The sequence below is a fragment of the Orcinus orca genome, chromosome 2 (genome assembly GCF_937001465.1).
Source record: "Orcinus orca chromosome 2, mOrcOrc1.1, whole genome shotgun sequence".
Lineage (NCBI taxonomy): Eukaryota > Metazoa > Chordata > Mammalia > Artiodactyla > Delphinidae > Orcinus > Orcinus orca.
In genome coordinates, this window is record NC_064560.1 from 171118168 (window position 1) to 171143935 (window position 25768).

The 25768-nt window shown below is 40.9% G+C and overlaps 1 protein-coding gene across 23 annotated transcripts in view; it reads left to right on the forward strand.

Annotated features, from left to right (window-relative positions):
- SIPA1L1 (signal induced proliferation associated 1 like 1) overlaps positions 1-25768 on the forward strand; it is a 501925-nt gene that overhangs the window by 363822 nt on the left and 112335 nt on the right. For all 23 annotated transcript variants that reach the window (XM_033435869.2, XM_033435578.2, XM_033435768.2 and 20 more), the window contains 2 exons: positions 12553-12683; positions 18519-18707. In XM_033435869.2, coding sequence (XP_033291760.1) covers positions 12553-12683; positions 18519-18707 — 320 coding nt within the window. The remainder of the gene's footprint in view (positions 1-12552; positions 12684-18518; positions 18708-25768) is intronic.

Here is a 25768-nt window from a genome sequence, read left to right on the forward strand (position 1 = left end):
AAGTCCTCTGAGAAGCAGGTGTTGAAACAGTATAGGCGTGCAAGTGGTTTGTTAGGGACCTGGGGGTAACGCCTGTGAAAGAAGAGGGCAGAGGAAGCAGAAGTTAGCAGGGAAGGCCTTCAGTCCACAATGCAGGTCTGACACCATGAAAGTAAAAGGGAAAAGAAGCAAAAGTGGGCAGGGGGAGCCTCAGCCCACCGTGCACATCTGGCAAAGTCTCAGCCAACGCCATGGAACGAAAAAGAGCATTAGAGAAGTCATTTGTTGGGCAGTAACAGCCAGGCCCTGTCACCCCTGGCATGCTCAGTCCTGGGGCTGCCCAAGAAGAGTGTGGCTGGGCTGGAAAACTGTGGAAGATCCAGAGATGCTACAGCCAGAGACTTTCAGCTAATTGCATTTCTTGTGGCTGAATGGGTTGCGAGCCCTTTCTGGAAGGAGAGATGTTAAGTGTTGCGCCTCTGTGGCTGCCACAGGTGCATGAGTGCCTTCATCATGCTCGGCACGATTTTGGACACTTGGAGTGAGAAGTAAAACGAAGCACCTTGCTTTGTGACCGCCTGGAGGGGTGGGATAGGGAGGGTGGGAGGGAGGGAGACGCAAGAGGGAAGAGATATGGGAACATATGTATATGTATAACGGATTCACTTTGTTATAAAGCAGAAACTAACACACCATTGTAAAGCAATTATACTCCAATAAAGATGAAAAAAAAGAAAAGAAAAATAAATCTAAAAAAAATAGAGCACCTTCATGAGCTTACATTCTGGTGGAGGGAAGCAGACAGTAAACAAATCAAACAAAAGTATATACATGCTTACTGTGAAAATTAATAATGCAGAGTTGGAGAAAGTAATCCCTCTCCTAATTCTAATAGTTTGATTTGTAATCTTCTCTATCTTTTCTTTTTTTTTAAATTGAAGTACAGTTAATTTACAATGTTGTGTTAGTTTCAGGTGTACAGCAAAATGATTCAGTTATACATACATATAGAAAGAGTGATACTTTTTCAGATTCTTTTCCATTACAGGTTATTGCAAGATACTGAGTATAGTTCCCTGTGCTCTACAGTAGGTACTTGTTGTTTACCTATTTATATATAGCAGTTTTTATACGTTTCTAAATCTTTTCTTACTCAAAAATTTATTATCCAATTTACTATTAATGAGTGCCCTTCATATTTTTTAAGTAGTTTTAAAAATTAACAACTGCACATTCATACATTTATTTATTTGTTCATGACATAATGTTTATTAAGCATCTACTCCATGCCAGCTACAGTGCTCAGAGGCAGAACAAAAGCAAACAATTTTTTTTTTTTTTTTTGGCGGTACGCGGGCCTCTCACTGCTGTGGCCCCTCCCGTTGCGGAGCACAGGCTCCGGACGCGCAGGCTCAGCGGCCATGGCTCACGGGCCCAGCCGCTCCGCGGCATGTGGGATTTTCCCAGACCCGGGCACGATCCCGTGTCCCCTGCATCGGCAGGCGGACTCTCAACCACTGCGCCACCAGGAAAGCCCGCAAATAATTTTTTTTCTAGTTTCTTTCCCTTAAGTGATCTGTATCTTCTGAGTTGTATTTTCTGTTTGTCTTTCATGCTGTCGGTTTTCCTTAGTTGTCCAGTAATCTTTGCCACATTTATGAACAAAGGCCAAGGAGAATTGGTGTAGGTGGCAAGCTTCCCCTGCAGCGCTGTGGGTCTCTTTCCCTAGCTGGCCTCACATTACATGGGGGAAGTGAGGGCTAGCACTGGAAAAGTAGTGAGACCCCCTAACAGGGGGGAGTGTGTAGACTGAGAGGGTAGTGAACCCGGTGCAGATAGAAACCCACATGGGCGCCGGAGTCGGGAGGGCTTTATTGCGCTCCCCTCCTGCCTTTCCTCCCGCCCGTGCGTCAGAGTGGGTTGTTCTCCCTGTGTCTCCTGGGATTCTGAATAACCTGCTCCTTCTCAAAGATGCAAGTGCTTTCCCACCACTGTTCCAAGTCACCCTATGCCCTGGTCTCTGCCCAGGGCTTTCTATGGCGCCCTGGTTCATAACCAGTCTAAGCATTCCTTGAAGGCAAGGAGCACAGGTTAGGCAGGCTCAGCAAACGTTTCACAACTGAACGAATGTTTGGTCCTGATGCAAATTATAAAATTTATTGCATTGAGGAGCCAGTGTATCTTATATTTATATATAGCATCAGGTAGAGGCAGGGAGGGCCCACTGTGTACATGACCTTGTGTTATACTCTGGACGCCAAATAGTACGTTACAGTTCCTTTTCCTCTCTTTTCAGGAAATGAGACCACAGATAAGTCTGTGTGTGGTCATGGTGGTTTTGTGGAAATTAACCAAGACCACCAGTCGATCCCCATAGACCCAAAACACAATTATGGAGACTGATTTTTACTGTTGTAAACCTTCTTAGACACAAATGATGGATGCTAAAGTCAGTGGATGACAGTTTGAGGAGAAACAGGAGAAGAAGCAGGATTTACATAATCTCAAAGTATCTCCCCAAAGATACTTGTAAACCACGAGGAGAAAAATAGTAACTTTTCAGGGAAGAAACCTGTCACGTGCCACCTTAATGGAATGAATCAGGTTTCTTTCATGAACTCCATGAAATGATGCACTGAGGTTACATCATTTCTGTGGTTCTCTTGCGCAAAATGCATACGTTAGTCCAATCATGTGAAACCACCGGACAAACCCAAATTGAGTGATAAATACTGTTCAGAGGTGTCACGGTCATGAAAGACTGTTACAGACTGAGGAACTGTAACAGACTGCAGGAGACTAAGGAGAAATAATAACAATTAAGTACAACATGGGATAATGAATGAGATTTCAGAGCGAAAAAGGCCATAGTGGAAAAACTAGTGAAATTTGAGTAAGATCTTTAGTAAATGTTAATTTACTGATTCTGATTAATGACGACTGTACTATATGTAGTTTCATAAGATGTTAACATTGGGGAAGACTGGGTTAAGGATATATGTATTGAAATGCTTTGTACTATATTTGCAACTTCTCTGTAAGTCCAAAAGCAGTCAAGATAAAACGTAAAAAACAAAAACCTTCAGGTACGGTCGATACAGCAGCTGACATGAACCATCCACATGAAAATGGGAACGCTTCCTCAACTTTGTGTGTCAACATGCCTCAAGGCGAATGCCATGCTTACTAATTCCTATACCCAAAGAATTTCTGTGCTCTTTGTTTTGCAGTTTCGAGGACAGAAGGGCCCTTTAGATCTGTTATTTCAGTACAAGTTAACATACAATAAATCCTGCCACCTATTTTTCAAATGCACACCTCATTATTAACTTCAGACACCAGTGAGCCACCAAAATTAGGTGCTCAAAACATACTTGCTTTATCGTACCACTTGCTTTGCTTATCTTCTCTTGGAGTTCCCTGCTGTGTACGGGGAGGTCATGCATCTGAACTTCAGGGCAGCAAGAGGAGAGACCTCCCTAACTGCCTTCGAGTCAAGTAGAAGCATTCAGTGATGGAGAAGCATCAGCAGAAGCAACCTCAGCAACCCCTATCAACACAAGTGTGTGGGCTGTGCCGAGTTTTTGAGACACATTGCATGGGCTTCACCCTCATGAGTGGCAGTGACTTTGGCCGTGACTGAATTTCTGACTGTTTCTGAGGAACTTCCTTTCAAACCCTTCAGAAGCATTTTACACAGACATCTTGCTGCAATATCCCTAGTAAGGAGATACAGAAGATTTTTTTAAATATAAAGACATTGAGTTAGAGACAGGTGTTTCATTATAATTTCTTTCATTTGGATGTTAGTTTTTTTTTTTTTCCTGAGCTGGCATTTGTAACTAACATTAAACTTAAAGAGTTACATTAATATGCAGCCTTGTAAACTGTGCTTTATATACTCTTTGACCATTTGCAAACCAAATACATTTTTTATACTTATAAAAATCTTCCTATTGTAAAAGTCACATATATTCATTACAGAAAAATTAGCAACTATAGCCAGTTAATCATGTGATTACTACTGATTTTATTTCTCATCTTTTTTTAATACATATTCATTTCTTAAGTAAAATAAGGATCATTAAATATAGTTTTATGTATTTTTTTCATGGTTCCATAATTGGCTATGCCATCATTTATTTAAAGTTTTCCAGCTGTTCTATATTCAGGCGTTCCAGTTTCTTATTATAAATCATTCTTACATTAGATCTTCCTAAGTGTCTTTTGATTGTTTGTTTGTTTGTTTTTCCCGCATTGACCCCTTTGGCAGTTTGGTGAAATCTATGGACTCTCCTTAGAATAATGTTTTTAAGTGCATAAAATAAACGTACAAAGCAAACCAAGCATATTAAAATACAATTGCAAGAGTGTTAAAAATTTTGTGACATACTATATAGATGCTTCTTATTGCATTAACAAAAAGATCTAGCATCAGATCTGATAACTACCATAATTTCAAAGTTGTGATGAGCATAACTGATATTTTGATATGTCTGCAGCAACTGTAATGTGATATGAAAATGTATGATTTCTATTGGCATCAAAGTCACATGTACAGCTAATATTACTGTAGTTGGCTGGCTCATTTACAACTAACAAATGCTACGTTTCATTTAGAAGTTAGTGAAAATAAAGGTATAATTTTTTCATTCAAGTTCATGGACCCCCTAATTTCTATCCATAGACAAGTTTAAAAACCTTGACCTTACATAAATGATCTTGTTATGTAACTTTTTTTCCACATGTCCAATTATTTACATAAGGTAAAGCCCTGGTGTGAACTTTATAGGAACCTTGAATTTTATTGCCAAATTTTTCTTAAGAAAGCTTAAACCAGGAAGGTCCAATTGATATTTTAAGACTGTATAGTGTTTAATATTTTCTTGACTACTTTAAATATTTACAGTTTTTATTTTAGACCATTTATTATAGGTCCAAAACATTTTCATTTCTTCGATCACTCATGAGATTGAATTTTTTAAAATATAATTATTGGCTATTTGTCATAGACAATGGCCAATTAAAAATCTCCTGTTTTGACACTGATACTTTTTATTTTCCCTTTGTTTCAATTAGCGCTTTCTTTGTACTGTTTTTCTTTAACCATTTGTATGCAATTTATTAATGTCGGTCTTAGCCTACTTTTTATTGGCAAGTTAGGGGGCTACTGGGGGCTGCTTAGTCACGTGAGACTTTAAGCCTAACAACTTCATGTAATTTTGGCAAATAGACCAACTTACCTTTTAAGAGTTACCTATGGAAGGATGAATTGGAACTTCAGAGTACTGTGCACTTTGTAAATGTGGCAATTACTCTTATGCAACCATAATTATAAGCTTAGTGGAGTGCTTTGGGACAGAATTCTGGCCTGTGGCCAGTCCTGTGTAAATGTCCCCATCCATTACTCTGACCTGCTTTTGATTATGATGCGAAGTCCTAGGCTATTTTGTTCTCACGGAACCTCCACCCTTATAATTAGGATGAGCCCTTTGGGGACCAGAGACAGAACCTCTGAGTAGTGCTCTTCTTGGAAAGAGCCATTCATTCATTCATTCATTTAAATTTTTAAAAACTTTTAAAATTTAATTTATTTTTGGCTGCCTTGGGTCTTTGTTGCTGCACGCGGGCTTTCTCTAGTTGTGGCCAGCGGGGGCTACTCTTTGTTGCGGTGCACGGGCTTCTCATTGCGGTGGCTTCTCTTGTTGCGGAGCACGGGCTCTAGGCGCGCAGGCTTCAGTAGTTGTGGCACGCGGGCCCAGTAGCTGTGGCGCGCAGGCTCAGTAGTTGTGAAACACGGGCTTACTTGCTCCGCAGCATGTGAGATCTTCCCGGACCAGGGCTCGAACCCATGTCCCCTGCATTGGCAGGCAGATTTGTAACCCCTGCCGCCAGGGAAGTCCTCGGAAAAAGCCATTTAAACAGTTGGATCCTTATTACCTCCACTTTGGCAAACCTGTGTTTTCATTTTTAAAGCAGAATATGCTGTTGCCGCTTTTTTGTGATTTTATTTTCCTTTCCTTACAATTAAAATGCCAGGCTTTTAACTTTTTTTCGCCTTTTTGCACACATGCTTATCCGCAGCTTGAAACTGGGTGATGTGACTGTACTTGATCTAATTACTTGGGGCTTTGAACTATTTACTATGTCCCCTCTGTAAAAATGTGAAAATTTTAGGGCTTCCCTGGTGGCGCAGTGGTTGAGAGTCCGCCTGCCGATGCAGGGGACACGGGTTCGTGCCCCGGTCCGGGAGGATCCCACGTGCCGCGGAGCGGCTGGGCCCGTGGGCCATGGCAGCTGGGCCTGCGCGTCCAGAGCCTGTGCTCCGCGACGGGAGAGGCCACAGCAGTGAGAGGCCCGCGTACAGCAAAAAAAAAAAAAAAAAAAAAAAAAAATGTGAAAATTTTATTATTTATTATTGTGACTATGTCAGCCAGAAATATGGCTATTTGTGTGGAATGTTCTAGTGATAGCAGAACTAGGCATTGGTGCTCTTCGTACCATCCTTGTTAAAACTCAAGAACTAGAACTAATAAGAAAACTTCAGGCTGAAAATTTGTTTAGGTGCTAAAAATGAGAAATGAAGGCAGCAGAGAATCAGGCATGTAAGGATAAAACATGAATATTGGTCCCTTTAAACCCGGTGACAAGGGCTTCCCTGGTGGCGCAGTGGTTAAGAATCCACCTGCCAATGCAGGGGACAAGGGTTCGAGCCCTGGTCCGGGGAGATCCCACATTACATTGCTGTGGAGCAGCTAAGCCCGTGCGCCACAACTACTGAGCCTGCACTCTAGAGCCCACGAGCCACAACTACTGAAGCCCATGTGCCTAGAGCCCGTGCTCCACAACAAGAGAAGCCACTGCAATGAGAAGCCTGTGCACCTCAACGAAGAGTAGCCCCCGCTCGCTGCAACTAGAGAAAGCCTGCGTGCAGCAATGAAGACCCAATGCAGCCAAAATAAATAAATAAATTTATTAAAAAACAAACAAACAGAAAAAACCCCACAGTGACCCCTTGGCAATATAGCACATCAAGGAGTAAAGCTTTATGTGTCAACTGGCTAGTTAATCCCTTTAGGCATCACATTTTATTTAACTAGTTTTTATTCACAATACAGTTTTAGAAACGTTTGGGAAGATAATGTTAGATGTAATGGCTAAGAAAATGAGCTTTGGAATTGGTACTTAAAATAATATGTTTGAGTTCTGGTGTTGCTGTTTACTAGTTGTGGCTGGGAAGTGACTTATTCTGTCTAAATCATATTTGCCACATCTGTGAAAAAGAAGGCAAAGCCTGTATTTTCATGGTTGATGTGCGTATTAGAGTGCTTGGCAGAGTTCCTCACTTTGCTGCATTATATCATTCTAATGGAGTGATTGCAATACTGGTTTTTGGCATTCCAGTCGGCTGGCACAAAAATATCATTATTTTTGGTGGTGTAATCCCTGTATTTCAGTTCATCCATCAGCAGATTTAACCACCCTGCTTGAGTCTCCAACTCCTCTTTCCTTTCCCTTTCCTCCCTCTGACTTTCATCATCAAAGGCTTCCTGGCCTTTCTTTAACACTTATCATCTGCATCTCCCCTGTCCTTGTACCCCTTCTCTCCCTTCTGTCCCGCCGCCCCCAAAAAGACAAAGCGGATTGTAGGTATGGCTGGAAGAGCTCTCTGCAGTTGATGGATAGCACCGCCAGCAAAAGGCGGAGGTATATGGCTGGTAGGAAGAAATAAAACATGCTGCAGAGGGGAGCAAGTACAGAAGTGCTGCCCTAAGCCTGTGGTCCCAAGAGGAAAGTACCGCAGTCCAGTGAACTTGAAGGACAGGCAGCGGCAAGAGTGGCCAGAAGGACTGGACACAGGATATCCCTAAAAGGCTGGGTTTTAAGTTTAAAAAAAAAAAAAAAGTCATGTGTCTTGAGATCAAAGTTTAAAGACTCAAAAATTCTATTTAAGGTAATTTGCTGAACCAGACTCCTCTATTGGCGAATTATACATTGCATTCGGATTTTGAACTGAAAAAGCTGTGTTCGTGTAGAAAGGATTTTTGTCTATACTTCTGTAATCCTCAGAAGCAGAAAAATGGATGGTGGGCCAAAAAGCAAGGCTTTTATTGTAAGAATAATTCTTACTCAAGTTGAAAGACTTTTTGAACAAGTAGAGTCTGAACATGATATTAGGGAATTTAACACAGGAAGCCAGACCAGAATCTCCATCTCTACTGACGAAACTGAAATAAAGATCAAATGGAAATGCTTTCTTGGAAATAATAGCTAGAGCTCTTTTTCAGTAAAAAAAAGATTGATGTTTCTGCACAAACACACGAATAAGTTTTTAAAAGATCTTCCTGGAGTTATCAAATCAGAGATGGGTTTGTATGAACATAGAGTCTGAAGAAGGTGTTAGAAGTTAGTTTATAATGATCTCATCAGCATTCCCCCAACTCAGAAATGTACTTCTTCAGTAGCTGGGAAAAAAATCGCACAAAAATATAGCCAGGTGTTGAGGATGACACACACAAAAAAGTGTAAATGATCTTTAATTTTTTTTTCATTTTTAAATCAATATTCTTCATTTTTATGTAGGATTTAGTTTCTTTTTAAAATAACGCTATTATTTTATCTGCCAATTTATACTCAAATGATTGTGTTTAATATTTGTATTTTTATAAATTTACATTTTTCTGTTGTAACATTTCTAAATTTTTGTAGTTGAAATATATTAAATATTTGGTTTCCCTAATCTGTATTTTTATGAATTCTTTTTTTTTAATTAATTAATTTATTTATTTTTGGCTGCGTTGGGTCTTCGTTGCTGTGTGCGGTCTTCCTCTAGTTGCGGCGAGCAGGGGCTACTCTTCATTGCTGTGTGCGGGCTTCTCATTGTGGTGGCTTCTCTTGTTGTGGAGCACGGGCTGTAGGCACACCGGCTCAGTAGTTGTGGCTCGTGGGCTCTAGAGCTCAGGCTCAGTAGTTGTGGCACGCGGGCTCAGTAATTGTGGCTCACGGGATTAGTTGCTCCGCGGCATGTGGGATCTTCCCAGACCAGGGCTCGAACCCGTGTCCCCTGCATTGGCAGGTGGATTCTTAACCACTGCGCCACCAGGGAAGCCCATGAATTCTTAAAGTATTATTGTTACTATACAAAGTACACACTGTCATTTTGCTCCAGTGTTCAATCACTCTTTGAGAGGATGTCTAAATAATATTTCAGATGCGACCTGAAGGATGAGAGGACTTAGTCAAATAAAGAGGAGTTGTGGGAAGAATGTTCTAGGTAGGGTGTCTCAGGTGAGAAGGGGCACAGTGAGTTGAGAAGTTCAGTATGATTGGTTCTCAGAGTTCAGAAGGATGATGGAAATGTCCAAGTTGAAACTGGAGTGATAGGCTGGTGACAGGCTGTGAGAGCCTTTGGGAAGCCACGAGAAGTATCCAAGGACAGGTGGGAAACCAGAGGAGGGTTTTAAACTTAATAGTGATGGTCAAGTTTGCATCTTAGAAGCCAATCAGGAAAAGCCGATCAGAAGACTCACAAACATCCAGGCAAATGATGATGAGGGTAAATCAGTGGCAGTGAGACGGAGGAAAAGGAGGTGGATTTGAGAACTATTTAGGAACTAGAATTCACGAGGCATGACATTGGGTCTGGCATGAGCAACTAGAGGAATGTGGTAGCAGTTGCCGAAATTGGGGTTGCAGGGAGAGCTGTATAGGTTTGTATGGAAGGTGATGGGTTCACTTTTCCTGATGCCATGGGACAAACAAACAGTGAGTTCCGTTAGGTAGATGTAAAGGTCCAGGGCTCACAGACATCTAGAGCGGGCAGGTGGACTCTTGAGAGTCATCAGCATTGAGATGGCAGTGGAAGTTCTGAGAGTGGATGGAAGATTCCAGATGGGAAGAGGAAGGGAAACTGAGTAAGAAGAGCCAGAGTGGTGGAAGGAAAATCAGGAGAGGGTGGTGTCTGAGAAGCCAGGATGAGTGTTTCTAGAAAACAAGTGAAATGGCCAACTGTGCCATTGGCGAGTTGTTGTAGTGAATTTGAGCAGGATGAGGGCCAAAAGTTTCCATTTGTTTTAAGGCTGACATTGGTGACTGTGCAGTGGCGTCAGATGATAGGAATCCTAAAGTGAAGAATTAGGCATCTCTTTCAAGAAGTTTCCAGTGGAAGGAAAGAAAAAGGAGGTAACCTGGAGGTGGATAAGGAATTGAGGGTAAGTGTTATGGTTAAAGATGAAGGAAACTCGAGCCTGATTGAATGATGATGGGAATGAGCAGGCAGAGAGGGGAAGTTGAAGATACAGGGCGGGTGACCAGGCATCAGTGTCCCTGGGAAGGTGGAATGAGTGGAGACCAGAATATCGGGGGAGATTGGGTTTTAGATTGTAAAGGAAAGGAAGCAAAAGTCTGGACCCAGGTAAGTGTGTGTGATGGTAGAAAGTGAGGACAGTTGCTTCTGAAATGGCTCTTTATCTTCTCTGTGATGTAGACAGCATTATCTGCTAAGATTCAGAGAAGGTAGATGGGGGGAGTTTGAGGGAGAACAGAGAATATTTGAGACCTCTTCTCTGGAGAAGGAGAGCAAGAGCAGACCAGGGACAGCTTGAGGATGGGTTCAGGTTATTGGCAGTAATTGAGAGCGACCCCCGTCTTGGTGAATTTCTCCAGCAGCAGAGAACAGCAGTCTCACCTGCCCTTCCTGAGGTTTGTGGTGGAGGGTGTTTGAGGAGTTTCTGGAGAGTCAGGTTTCAGTAGAGTCCATGAAGTGCAAGGAACAGGATATAATGAATGAGACGCTCATCTTTGACACATTCACTGGTGTTCTCTGCTGCCGGGTTAAAATATGCTCTGACGTTATTGAAGTTTGTTAAGCTCTTCGCTCCTTCAGTGAATGGCCCCAGACTGCTGTCTTGTTTCTCTTTCAGTTCTTGTCCGCGTTTTTATACTATTTCTGTCTCCTCCCTTTCTGTTTTCTTCCTTGTTGTCAGTTGTTCTGTCCCATTGCTGTCTGCATGAAAGTCTCTATCAGCCCTACACCCTGGACTTTTCAACACCTGAAATTATCACACCTCTGAAATCAAGCTGTGGGCTTGAAGATCAGACAACCACACTTATTAAAATTATGTGCAAAGTAAGAGTAAATAACCTCTGAGTGTGATTCTCACGTGCTATGCTTTGAGGGCGTACATAAGTGTTTGTACATGAATTTTGTGATGTTTATTGTGTTGTTTCTCAGCTGTCCATATATGAGATGTTTGTTGCTTGTATTCCCATTGTGTTTCCCTTATTTTGAATTTCCATGGATTATAATATTCTTAGAGAGCCCGTGATATTAATGAGTACATCTTTTATAATTGTTCTTTAGTACTTGCAAAGCATTTTCATACGTTATTACCTAAATTTTAAAATGACATGATTAGATATTTTATGCTGTTGTTTCTTATTATTCTCATGGATTTTCAAATACATGTTTTGTATGAGAATAACATGGATTTTCAAATATTGATGCATTTTGTATGAGAATAACCTACCATGTCACAACTCAGTCATTTAACCATGTCACATGTAAATGAAATAGGACAATGTAAAGTAAGTGTTTTGGAGGTTCGAACAGTAAGTTATCTGTTCTGGCTTTTCATATATTTGTTTTATTCGCTTTCTCATCTGTAAACGTATCATGTCTGTATCAACGATTTTAATTTTTTTTAAAAAGTAGATATTTAGGTGTAGAGTAAATATCACTTTTTACGTTTTCTGTAAATTAATTTAATTTTGATTGTGACCTTCCTTCTTGTCAGGAGGAAGGTAAAGTCAACACCAGTCATTTGGACACTTTCCCCCAAACCCCAAGGTTGTGCCAAGGTTTGTAGTCTGGAGCAATGCCAGACATTGAGGAGAGAGGCCCCTGAGTCGTCATTAGTCACACGGCCACACTGGTTGCCTAGGAGAGACCCGTTATCCCAGCCCTCACTTCCCTCCAGGTTCAGTGGCTCTGTGGAATGTCTTTTGTGCTTACTATGTGGGAACCATTGGTGAGGCCCAGAGCCCTGGGTCTGAGCTTCTGCCTCCCAGGAGCACTTTGAAGCTCTTACCTCTGAGCTAAGACTCCATCTTACTTGGGCACCATGGGAGGAAAGCTGCCCAGTAACTCACAGACCCCTCTCCAGTCCAGGGAATCTTTTTTAATCTGCAGGAAATCCCTCCGTATGCAAACTTTGTTCTCAATAGGTTTGGGGGGAGTTTGTTGTTGTTGTTGTTTTTATGAAAGCTAAGAAGCCCTGACACAATATATCCTGTTTATAAGGAGAAAACACAAATTTCTTTTTAAAAAAATAGCAGAGCAGTAAGTTGCTGAGTAGTAAACACCTGAACAGGCCACCTCTGTTGTCTTACCTCCTCTGAGACTAAACCTGCATAGCTAAGTCTTTACTTTTATAACTCACTGAAGAATACGGATTTTGTTAAATGCGTTTACATTTTATTGGTATAATTTCTGAGTGATCTAAATAAGCAGCATATAACATTTTTAAGCATTCTATAAATATTCTAATTTTGTTTTGTCTCATTGTACCTAAGAACACTGGAACTATTTTGGGGCAGATGAGAATCTTGGTCCGGTGGCTGTGAGCATTCGAAGGGAAAAACCTGAAGAAACGAAAGAAAATGGATCTCCATACAACTACCGAATAATTTTTAGAACTAGTGAGGTAAGTCGCACATGAGAAAGACTTGAGGCTTAATTTAATTGAGGAAAAAATAGAGTAGTAGCAGTAGCAAAGCAATTAAATTTAATAGCTCATGGTTACAAATGTCTTTAGAATAAACAAAGACCCCTTTCATTCATTCCGGTGGTGATAGGGCTGGACATAATGGTTAGATCTGGACCCTTTCTTCCCATCTAGCTCTGGATAGATGCAATAAATGAATGGGAGTTTTGATTCACAGAAAGATATGTCCATTAACTGTGACCCAAGGAAATTGGAGTCCTCAGAATCCCAAACTGGATATTACATATGCTGCTTGGGCAGCCGGAAGGCACCGAGCCAGCTTGAGGAGGCAGAGAGGGTCAGCCAAGACTTAACTCACTTTTCCAAACTACTGCTTAGGACATTTCTTGACCCAAGAAAACTCTTTTCTTCTTGCATTTTCACTTTGCCATCTTGGACCTGTTCTCGGAGGCCTAAAATGCGGGCTGTTTGAACCAGAGGCTGTCTAATTGTGGGTAAGACAGGTTCTTGGAGCTCTTTAGGGATCTAAGTACACATAATATGTGAGTTTTTATTTTAAAATGAAATTCAGGTCAAAAAAAGAAAAGGAAACATAAAATAGCCAACAAAGCATTTAAAAAAAAAAAAACTCGTGAAGTTTGGGACTATGAGATTTTTTTCCTTTGTTTTCTTTCTAAACATATGTTTAGTTGTGCCAGCTATCAATTTATTGCCTCTTTGAACCAGATCACTTTAGGATTGTTGTTATGCATTAATGCCTAATGCTCCCTTGAGGTATCTAGAAAATAATGGTTTTGAAACTAGTTTAAATAGGGCATTTGGCTTCATTTCCCCCATTGAATACAAAGCAGGTTGCAGGGGTTGGCTTCACTTAGTAATTGTTCCTCAGCTTGAACTCTGGGGAAATTAAAAATAGGATTTTTAAAGGCACGGCTTTAATATCTAATGTGTTGTGTCGAGTGGCCCGAGAGAAACAAAGAACTCACATGCTGTAGGGTCCTTTTTCTCTGTGCCAAAGCCGATCGTTAAGCAGGGTCAGTACTTTTGTTGAACGTGAAAAGCACAGAGAACACACTGTGTTTTTGAAGTTGGGTGTCTGTAGTCGCTCCTCAGATGCCACCAGATTTCTGAGAGCCACACTTAGCTCCTCCCACCTGTTTTTGTCCTTCCTGTCCTTACCTTTCCCCCTCCCTAAGGCCACTCTGATTTAAGTCCTCATCATACTGTTCCTTTTCTATGTTTTTTATCCATTTCAATTTCTCTTCTTGCCACTATCCTATCATTCTTCATGCCGGACGTTGAAGCTTTCTAAATCGGTACTTTCGTTCTCAGATCCTGTCTCTGGTGTCCACGATTGTCCCTTCCAGCTTGCCTTGCAGGCACGCCACGGCTGGTCACCCCTTTCTCTCCAGGTCAACTCCTATCCTAGGTGAATGTGGTCCCTCTGCTTCTCCCTGCCTCAGCCTCAAATGCTCGACCTGTACCTCCCTCCTGCAGTTACAATTAAACCACACCTAAGGATTCTCTAGTCCTGTAGTTCAGTCCTTTTCCTGCCAACCCATTTGACGGTCCATAGGGCCACTTCCTTACCCTTTGATTGAAACATCCAAGTCAAATGTCGTTCATGGTTCAGAAACCCATTACCACCAGTTTTCATGTTCAAATTAACGTTTAACCAGTGACAACCCCGTTGTTACAATTGCTCAAGCCAGAGACCTTGAGGCCACTTTTGACTCCTCTCTTCTCCTTCCTCCTGCTCCCCACATCGCGTGTGTCCACAAAACTGGTTGACTTTGTCTTCAGTTGTCTTCAAAATGTATCCAGAATTCTACCGCTTCTCCAATCCCACTGCCTCTGCCTGGGCCAAGCCACCATCATCTTTCTCCAAGAACCGTTCTTCCTGCTTGTGCCCTTAAGCCCTGCATCCTTTCAAGCCCAGCAGGAGTCCTTTAGAAATGTAATCCATGTCTTGTCATTCCTCAATTCAAAATCCTTTCATGGTTTCCCATCTTCCAGTTAAAAGTCATTCTCCTTGCTAGCCTAGGAGTCCAGACGCATCTGCTTCCGACCTTGACCTCATCTCCGAAAACTCCCCCTCACTTAGTCTTTTCCAGCCACACTGGCCTCCTTCCCTCTGGGCAATCTCAGGACACCTCTGTCTCAGGGCTCCGGTAGTCCCTATTCCTCTGTATTCAGTGTTCTCTCCAGGCATCCTCGTGGCCGCAGATCTCTCTTTTCCTTCTGGCCTTATACTCTTAAGTTACAGGGGCCTTCCTTGGCCACTGGATCTAAAATTTCTACTCCCTCATATCTCATTTCATGTCCAATTCCAGGCTTTCTTTTTTACATGAACACTTAACCACTATCTCATGCAACGTACTTACTTACTTGGTTCTTTTTTTTTCTTTTTTTTTCTTTTTTTTTTTTGCGGTACGCGGGCCTCTCACTGTTGTGGCCTCTCCCGTTGCGGAGCACAGGCGCCAGACGCGCAGGCTCAGCGGCCATGGCTCACGGGCCCAGCCGCTCCACGGCATGTGGGATCTTCCCGGACCGGGGGCATGAACCCGCGTCCCCTGCATCGGCAGGCAGACTCTCAACCACTGCGCCACCAGGGAAGCCCACTTGGTTCATTTTGTGACTCTCCCACTCAGATATAAGCTCAGGGAACATGAGGATTCTGAGTTATTCGTGACTACATTCCTAATGCCTAAAACAGCCCTACCCCTTCATTCCTTCCTTCCTCTCTAATGTTTATTTAATGAATTGCCACTAGCCTTTGTGTAAGTTTTTTCATTCCGATAGAAATAATCCTTAAGTGTGGTTTAATTGTAATATTGTTAACACAAATTCGTGTGCCCAACGCACAGTGAGGACAAACAAACTGAAACGTCAGAGTTTGGAGCAGAGAGAGGTTTACCGCAAGCCCATGCAAGGAGACAAAGCCTCGAGCTCCTTGAATGGTTTCGGCAAAGCATTTTTAAAGGCCAGGAATGGGGGTGGGTCGCAGGGTAGGTGATCAGCTTGTGCACAATTCTCTGATTGGCTGATGGTGAGGCAGCAAGGTGGTGTCACAGGGGTTAACATTATGTGTCCTTAGGCTCCAGGAGGCCTGAGAAAAACTACTTAGGGTAGTCAAGTTGTTCTTCCATTTGGTGGGGGGTTTTCACATCTGCAAAACAACTCGGGAAATTTGCATCAAATCTAGGTGCTTCAGAGAGGAGCTAAAGCAGAGGATATGGGGGAAGGCCTGTCCCGGGAAGGCCCCCATAGGGTCCTGCTCGGTTACAGTATCTTTATGGGAGTTTTCATAGAAATAAACTAATGAAAGTCCTTTGATAGAAATATCTCTAGATGTTGGTTCTGCTCCAGAGCTGCACATTGTAGGATGGGCAGTTCACTCTTTCCCATTGAAGGCAGTTCACTGAGTATATAATAAAGTAAGAGTTAATTCTTATGCCTTTGTAGGGGCTTCTCATGCTATTGATTTCTCCTGTTAATAAATCCATTGAGAAAAAAGAAAACATAGTCACCACAGTGACACTGCTGTTGCTTCAGTAAATGGCATCAAGATAACAGAATTACAAACAAATCTCTTTCAGTAGAAATAGGCTTTGCACAACAAAGAAACAAAAAAGGAATTTACATGTATTTGGAAGCATGACGTTTGTTTATGAACAAAATCTGTGGTGTGAGTGCTTTTAAGCATGGGTGCACAGGGATTTAGGAGGATTCTCTTCCTGTTTCTGGAAGTCATTAACAAAAATATCAGTAACACTAGTGATTCAGGTATAAAAAGGAATCATTCCTTTTTGGTTTTCTGCTCTGGCTTTCTTTTTTTTTTTGCGGTACACGGGCCTCTCACTGTTGTGGCCTCTCCCGTTGCGGAGCACAGGCTCCGGACACACAGGCTCAGCGGCCATGGCTCACGGGCCCAGCCACTCTGTGGCATGTGGGATCTTCCCGGACCGGGGCACGAACCCGTGTCCCCTGCATCGGCAGGCAGACTCTCAACCACTGTGCCACCAGGGAGGCCCTGCTCTGGCTTTCTTGAGGTGGGTTGCTGTCTTCCTGTGGTGCAGGATTAGCAATGATTAGCATTCCTGGTCTGGGGTTCTCAGTTGGAAATATGTCCAGCCTTTGCAGCCTCCTGTCACCAGGAGCACGCGAGTTGCTCAGCCGTTTCCGTGATTTAAAAAACAAAACAAAAATTATTTCTGTCAAATTAGATATTAAGTCACAGGAAAAAGATATTTTTTACACAGCTGTCATTTGAAAGCAAACTATTTATAAATGAAAGAAAAGATACTAATCAAATGAACAGACTGCAGATACCCCAAGCACCTTTTTCTTGTCTTGAGAGTCAGAGGTTGGTAACCTTGGCATTTCCTACCCCCATCTCTCTTCTCCGTCAGTTGGCACACTTATAGATTTTACTTCCCTGGTGATTCTTCCTTTGGTTTCCATTTTCCCTGCTAATCCTCTGTCACGCCCTCTGCCTGTTACTTGAAGACTGTTTACAGTTTGTTTCTGTTTTCTCTACCTGTAGTTGCTTCCTCGGGCAGTTCATCTTATTTGCCAACTGAATTTTCTTACATCATCATCCCTATGCAAACAAGTTCTGATATGGCCGTTGGAGCCGGAGGAGGTCAGGGTACATTCGGCTCGGGCTCCGGCCTGCCTGTAGCTTCACCACCCACTGCCCCTTTGGGCTCGCTTAGATCCAGCTAAGCTACAGCAGTCGCTCTTTCCCGCTCACACCCCGATCTTTCTCATCTCCACACCTTTGCTCTCTGACATTGTCTTTTTGTATAATTTTTCCTAGATTTCAAGGCCCCTTTTCAGTGCCACCCGTTTCCATGAGGGCCTTTCCTTATGCCCTGAGCCACGGTGATCCCTTTTCTGCCTTTGGACTCTTGTAGAACCTGACCTTGTGAAACTTTTCTTAGTAGATATGTCCTCCTGAATGGGTATTTCTTACCTCTCACCCGCTTGCATGCCACACCCAGCCCTCAACGTTTGCTCCTGTTGCAGTACAGTGCCTTGTAACCTACACACTTAACAGAAATTCGTTTGACTTAATGAGTTTTTTCTTTAGGTCACCGTACAGTATTTAAATTATACTGACAACTTTGCCACGTGGAAATGTCTGAAAATTAAGACTAGTTTACTTCGACAGATCATCATTACTTAAGGAAAATTCTTTGCTCATGTTTTTATTTCATAATAATGGAAGGGATCTCAAGACATAAGCGTAAAGCAAAAGTCATTTTAACTGCTGTTGATGGTGCCGCTCTACTACCTATAATCACTGTCCTGTTGTAGCAGCATTTGGGGATGGGAATAGGTTAAGCTAGTCAACAGTATGTTATGAAATTTAAAACTTCCTCTCCCCCCACCCTTACTTTTATAATTCAAAAAGGTGTAACATCTAAATTCTCAGCATTTAGTCTTCAGATATTCTCAGGGATAGCTCCTTCTTAATTTCCTGGTGAGTGTGTGAGTGGCATTGTAAGGCTATATGGAGACCTTGATCTTTCTGAGCTCTCTAGGGAAATATGCACTCTATTTGGTATTTAAGGAAATGTCCTCGCAAGGCTTGATTATGAGTTCCGTTGGACTTACCTGGGTCTTCTTGAAAGTGTTGGTCTCATTTTTCATATATAAAGTATCTTACATCACTTCCCTTATCCTTTCTCCCTCACTGGCTCAACCAATCAAATGTCATTTCCAGCTCCCTAAGGGGGACCTCAGACTGGGCTTTCAGTGCATTTGATGTATTTACTCATCTCACCGGAGCACATGTCTCTCTTTCAGCTCATGACACTGAGAGGGTCAGTGCTGGAGGATGCCATACCCTCAACGGCAAAGCACTCGACGGCCCGGGGACTGCCCCTGAAGGAAGTGCTGGAGCACGTGATTCCCGAGCTCAACGTCCAGTGCCTGCGGTTGGCCTTCAACACCCCCAAAGTCACAGAGCAGCTCATGAAACTGGACGAACAGGGGGTAAGTGGGGCTTCCAGGGGAGAACATTCTTGCTGCTCAGGTTTCCACTAGGCATCCAGAATACAGACCTGAATAGTTCTTTTTTTTTCTTTTGTGGTACGCGGGCCTCTCACTGCTGTGGCTTCTCCTGTTGCGGAGCACAGGCTCTGGACGCGCAGACTCAGCGGCCATGGCTCACGGGCCCAGCCGCTCCGTGGCATGTGGGATCTTCCTGGACCGGGGCACAAACCCGTGTCCCCTGCATCAGCAGGCGGACTCCCAACCACTGCGCCACCAGGGAAGCCCTGAATAATTCTTTTTTGATGGGGAAAACTGATACTATTTTTTGTGAAGGATCTTCTCTTTGCAATTATTCACTTTCTTTTTTCTTAACTCTGAACTCTGAACATTTCTCATGTGTTGAAATTCTCTTTGTCAGGACTGACTGATACAGTACTTAAACAATGTTCAACTCTTTTGGTAATCTTCCATAAATGCAATGAATTTTTCAAATACTCCAGGAATAAGTAGTAGCAATAACAGTAATAACAGTAGCTAACACTAATGAACATATTCACCAGGCTCTGTTTTAAGTACCTTAATATGTTATCCCAACTATTGTCCCAGCCCCAAGAGAATGATACCATTTTTATCCCCATTTTAGAGATGAGGAGTCTGAGACAGAGAGAGGTTCAGTAGTAAGTTCAAGTTCACACAGTTAGTAAGTTCAAAGCCTGTACTGGGAGCCACTACTCCACACCATTCTTAAAAGCTTTAATTTTTAGTCTATTAATACCACCAAAAATGTATTTTAGCTGAGGTGTTTAAATAAAAAATTCAAAATTTAAAAATCTGGGTCCTAATGTGTAACAAAATGAAAGTGCTCAAGATTTTCTCTCTTCCATATTTCCTATACCTTAATGTGGAGCCATTGATCCAGATACAAATGAGTGATAGGATAATCCATATAGGGGAGGCAGAAGAGTAGAGAATGCAGAGCTATAATCTGGAAAATCCACTAACCAGAGAGTGTATACACATTCTACTTGGAATCATTTGAGCATATGGGCTAGTTTTATTAGATGTTGTATCTATATACTCTTATTTTAATTCTTTCTTTGAATATTTTAGCCATATTGCGTCCTGGCAGTGAGTGGTAGTAGCTTTCCCATTGCACTTTTTAAAAATTCTTCCAAAAGTAAAATTGGTCCAGTTATTGAATTCCATTTTATAAACAGATTTTGATGGTATTTTTTTAATTAGGAAAAAAAGTTTGAATTTTATTAAAATGAATGGTAGTTCAAAAAAATCAGTTTCAAGGAATATTCACTCTTTTAAATCAGCTGATAGGAATATATTATTAGGAACCAATATTTGGATGTAACTTTTCTAATCACTGCTCCTTTTGTACATTCATCTCACTTATTGTAAAGCATAGCTAATGTCTATTTCATATGTATATTTCAAATAGGCTGTGAGTATCCATGTTTATAACATGTAAATTTGAGCACTTTGAATGCTTCAGAAGACTACTGATACATAAACTTAACTATTTTGGGTGCTGTTCTTCCAATAAATATTTTGAGCATTTATTCTAACAAAGGAAGAGTAGAAAAATAATGATTAGCTTCAACTTTACTGATTCAGTCTTTTCAGTTACTACACTTTTCAAGGAAAAGAACAACATTTAGACATTGATAATATAATCATATACTGCACATTCTAAATTCAACAGATTATTTTGTGTAAAGGAGGTATTTTCTTCCTTTTTCCCTTTGTTTTACTTATATTAAATTTAAAAATGGGTGCCCCAATTGTAGACATTGTATGGGCTCCCTGTCACATTTTGTGCCCTCTCTTAGTGTTTACAAAATGTTGGAGATGGGGCTGCTCTGTGATAAACACTATATGGTCCCATCCACACAGGAAAGATGAGAGCAGTATAATGAGGTTAACTTAAAGGTACATTTGTTTAATTCACAAAACTGCCCATTATTCTGAAATGATGGGTTTCTTATTCTTGGGGATATTAAACTATCCTTTCCTTCATAAGTTATTGATGATAATATGTGTTAGTCATCTTCTTTAATGCCTTCCGGCAAAATTAAAATTTGGCAGTCTAGGTGAGTCTCCCCAATTTTATTTTGGAAATTTTACTAAATTCTAGGCAGTAGAATCTAGACGTTTAAAACCTGCTATTCTGTATGAGCAGCTCTTTATCTGAACTAAGGGACACCACCACTTGGCCTCTCTTTCCGTTTATATATTCATAGCGTTTAAAGCCCAGAATTATACTGATAAAAAACAGAGGACACACGTACTTAGGTGTTTAGTCTGGGGAGTCATATTTTTGGTAGGAAATTTTATTAATGCCTTGAAATCCTTGTGAGAAACTAATTATTTCAGTGCCTTTACAAATACAGATTTTGAAAAAGAAATGCTTGTAAGTGCAGTACATTATGCATTTGAATCTTTGCAAAGCATTTTTAGTTTCCATCTATGTCATCATTTTTTGAAATTTCATGCTTTGTACATCCTTATATTTAAAGAGATTGATAGTATGAATACCAAAAAACTGGACTCACTAAGAGGACCTTCTACATCTCCCTTTAAGTTTTATTTAAATAAAGAAAACACTATTTGCTTGCTATATTCTTGCATTTTGCCTTTCAGATCTTTGGTGCTTTTTTCTTTCTTTCTTTCTTTTTTTTTTTTTTTTCATCTTACCATTTAAAAGTGAAATGAACAGAAGAGCAGATGTAAGTTATATCTATATACTATAAAAGATAGTATTTCACAAAAATATAAAAATTTTTCATTTGACTAGACTGATATTTATGTGGGAACTGAAGTAGGTATTTTAATTCCCAGAGTTTTAAGAAATGATTATATGCTTTGTGGCTTACCCATGCTTTCACATTCACCTTCCTGATACCTTCCTGGGTTTTTCACTATTGATTGATGTCCATTTCCATTATCATCTAAAGGTCAATAAGAAGATGAAATAAGCTGCCAATGATTTCACTTTGTCAAGAATTTAGAGCAGTTTGTGACCCAGCAAACTTAGATCAACTCTGGATTTAGTTTTTCCATCATGGTCCTACATCTTCACGTATTAGATAATTGAGAGCATCTCTTATGATGAAAACACATTAGATAAATATATATGTTTACTTATCACACTGTTCTAAGCTCTTTACCAGCATCATCTGATTTAATCCTCACGGCACCCGTGGGCAGTAGGTTCCAGTTATTGGCCTGTTTTATGATTGAGAGGATCGAGGCTTTCAGAAGCAGTGCCACTTTCCCTTAGGAGTCCTGAACACTGGATGCGCGTTTGCACGATACTACCTTTCGTTTTTAAGATTTGCAAGTTTTCATCTCCTTTTGCACATCTCAAATTATTTTGGTCCTCTGCACTACACTGTGAAATATCAGGAATTTCATTATCTGTTCAGGCCAACTTCTAAATAATATGACTAGTTCAGTTACTTTTAAATTTGCCATATTAATGCCGTTTTTCTTCATCAGTCATTAAAAAACACCTTTATCTCATCTACCCAGTGCAAGAGAAATGAAAGATCATTATACCAGGCTCTGTTTCAAGGAGTTCACACGTGTAAAGCACTTACTGCGCATGAATAATGATAAAATAATAACTCATTAGTCCTGTATATGTATTATTTCATCTTCATCAGCATCCTGTGAGAAAGCTGCTGTTATAGATAGTATAATATACTGTGCTTAACTTTCAGAAGTAAGCGTAACTTTTCAAATTCAATAAATGCTAATTGAGTAACCACTCTTTGCAGATTGTTAAATACTGTAGAAAATAAATAGGCTAGTAAGACACAGTCCTTACCTTTGAAGGAGACAAAGTCATAAATTACTGTAATGAAAGGTAGGGTTAATATAACGAGTATAATAAGAGAACTGCAAACAGACAAGCCAGTGGGGCCAAGTCATGATTGGTTAGATGGGTCAGGATGAAACGGGTCAGGATGAAACAGACCTTTCATCAGACTAGAGAATAAGCCGTATGGTGGTCTAGACTCAGAACAATGAGAACAAAGCGCAGCAGGACAGAAGCACAGAATGTGGTTATGGGACAGCAAGCAGTCCTGCTGAGCAGGAGTGTAAGGCAGTAATAAAAACAGATTACTAAGCCAGGAACTGAGCAGTGACTAAGCCAGGAACTGTGTGAAGCAATTTACATGAATTATTTTAATTAACCCTTAGAATCCTTTGATATAGGTGCTATTATTGTTCTTGCTTTGCCGACAGGAGCACCAAGGCACAAAGAGGCGGAAGGACCCCCCCAGGTCACAATTAGGATCTGGGGGAAGCAAGTCTTGCATCCAGGCATTCGGGCTCCAGAGTCCACTTTCTTACCCAAGACACCGTACACCCCATCCTCCCCTCCCCTCCCCTTGAGTGGGAGAAGGAACTGGAAATATGGATCCAAGTTTTATTGCTACAGGCTACAGTGCCCAATATTAAGTATAACATGTAAAACCCAAATAGGATCAGAATAGAGCTTAAAAATAAAGTGCAGTTGCCAGTTTGCAGAAGAGAAAATTGGAAGACCTGTTTTCATTAGGAAATGTCAAGGTTCCTGTACACAGTAGTGATTTTACCTAAATGAGTATCTCCACTGTTTTTCTAGATACTTATTAAAAATACAAAGAAATGAAAATATTTGTTGGATTCTCTATTTAAAATGTTGCCCTTCAAGTTATTGAAGTGAAAGGGGAAAAGTAATCATATCTAATTAGGTCTGTAATATATATCTCAAGAATAGATGTAAGGAAAGCAGCAGTGTTTATTTGATAATGAATAGCACTGTTCCTTTGATTAAGGGCATGGGTGAAATTCTCTGCTGACTTAGCCTGTTCATTGCCCTGGTGCATTATTCTATTGAAGATAAATGAGTTTGACTAGCCACTTTCCTCTTTGATTCAGGCAGCTGGATTTAAAGAATGAACCATAGGGAAAACAATTTTTCCAAAACCTGTTTTCTATGAATGAAGCTTTGGCAGAACAATGACCATTTCTGAAATTTCAATCTTCTTCTAGATTATGGTATGAGCTAATGAATGTTGAAAGTTCAGATGGCCACCAGATGGGTTCCATATGTACATTATCAGGAAGACATATACACGACTGTCCTCAGGTCAGAGAAAGGAGACAGTGGCATTGGTTGCTTTGTCTCGTCTGTTCACAAGTAATGATTACACGGGCTCATCCATGCTCTTTTGCCTGGCTGAGGCTGGGGTGGGTGACTGGATGGGGTCCTTTCCAGTAGTAAGATTTATGATTAACATGACTGATAGCAGTAGCATTTGGAAGACGTTTGGCTGGGTAGGACTGCAGTTTGCAGTTGAAGGAGCTCAGCATGTCTAAGACTTGCAGTGAGGATTCTTTGGTTCACAATCCAAAAAGACAGAGGAACTGTTTGCAGATACTTCAGTCTTCTTGATTTTAAACTGTGAATTGTGCTTTAAATTCAGGACTTTAATTAGCTAATATCTTCAAGTGATCCAAAAATCAAAGTATTTACATTGAGGGATCCCATTTCCACCCTGTTCCTATCCCTCACCTCTCTTCTCCCCTATATTACCACTTTTATTAGTTTCTTACGTATTCCTATGTTTCTTTATACAGATATACCAGATATGCATATGTAGTCTTAGTTGCCTTTTTCTTATACAAAATATAGCATGCTGTAAACGTTTGCTTTTTCACTTAGTAATATATTTTGGAGACCTTTCTATGTCAGTACACAGAAAGTTTTCCCATTGTTTTTACGGCTGCATAATATTCTGTTTTGTGGCTGTACCATAGTTTACTTCATTAGTTCCTCTGTTAATGGACGTTTAGATGGATAACAGTGTTCCTATTACAGACAATGCTGCAATGAAGAGCCTTTTCCTGTGTAACTGAAATTCATCTTAATGTCAAATCAATACAAGTACATAAATCATCATTTTAATACCCAATATGAAGCTTTCTATTTTGGGGAGAACTTTTGCACAGCATGTTATTAGATAAGATTATTGTGTGTGTGTGTATAGAATAATTCCTTTACATTATGCCAAAGATAAAAATAGATTAGAATCTGTCTGTGCACATGTATATAAATAATTTTGACAGCATCTCTGTCAGATTTTTTTAAAATGATCTTTCTACCCAGTATCCATATGTCTTTTGTGGCCTCTCCCGTTGCGGAGCACAGGCTCCGGACACTCAGGCTCGACGGCCATGGCTCACGGGCCCAGCCGCTCCGCGGCATATGGGATCTTCCCGCACCGGGGCACAAACCCGTGTCCCCTGCATCGGCAGGCGGACTCTCAACCACTGCGCCACCAGGGAAGACCCCATATGTCATTTTTTTTAAAGCAATTTAATTTTTGTTAGTAAATTTCAGTGAAGATAAATTTTCTACCTACCATTTTTTTGCCCCCAACACTGAATTTTTCCAGTCTCTTTGTCATTCTTTTTGGAGGACAATACAGTGGTAAATCTTTAGGAAGTAGTTAAGACAGTTATCGTGTTTATGAAGAACAAGCCAAAGTAAATACTATCAATGTGAATCATGAGGATTTGAAAAAATGACCAAGGTCTTCATGTCCAGTAATGGCAGAGTAGCTTGTCTCAGACCAGCCCACCCACTGAGAATAACCAGAAACACTGGACAAAGTGTTTTTTAAAAATAAATTTGGACTTCTGCTTTTGGAAGTATGGGGTAGATGTAATTTTCCCCTATTCTTCCTGCTAAGTACAGCTAAAAACCTTGTACACTGTATATAAAGCAAACATGAATCTGAAAGGTGGAACGAAGGAAGCAGATTGGCTGGGGAACTTGGGATAAGGAACGACATAGTGGTCACTCACGATAAGAACGGAAATAGAGAGGAACTTCCTCAGCTTGATTAAAAACAGCTACAAAAACCCTACAGCTTACATCATAGTTGGTGAAAGACTTAATGGGAACAAGTCAAGGATGTCCACAGTCTCTATTGCTATTCAACACAGTACTAGAAGTTCTAGTCAGTACAATAAGGCAAGAAAAGGAAATAAAA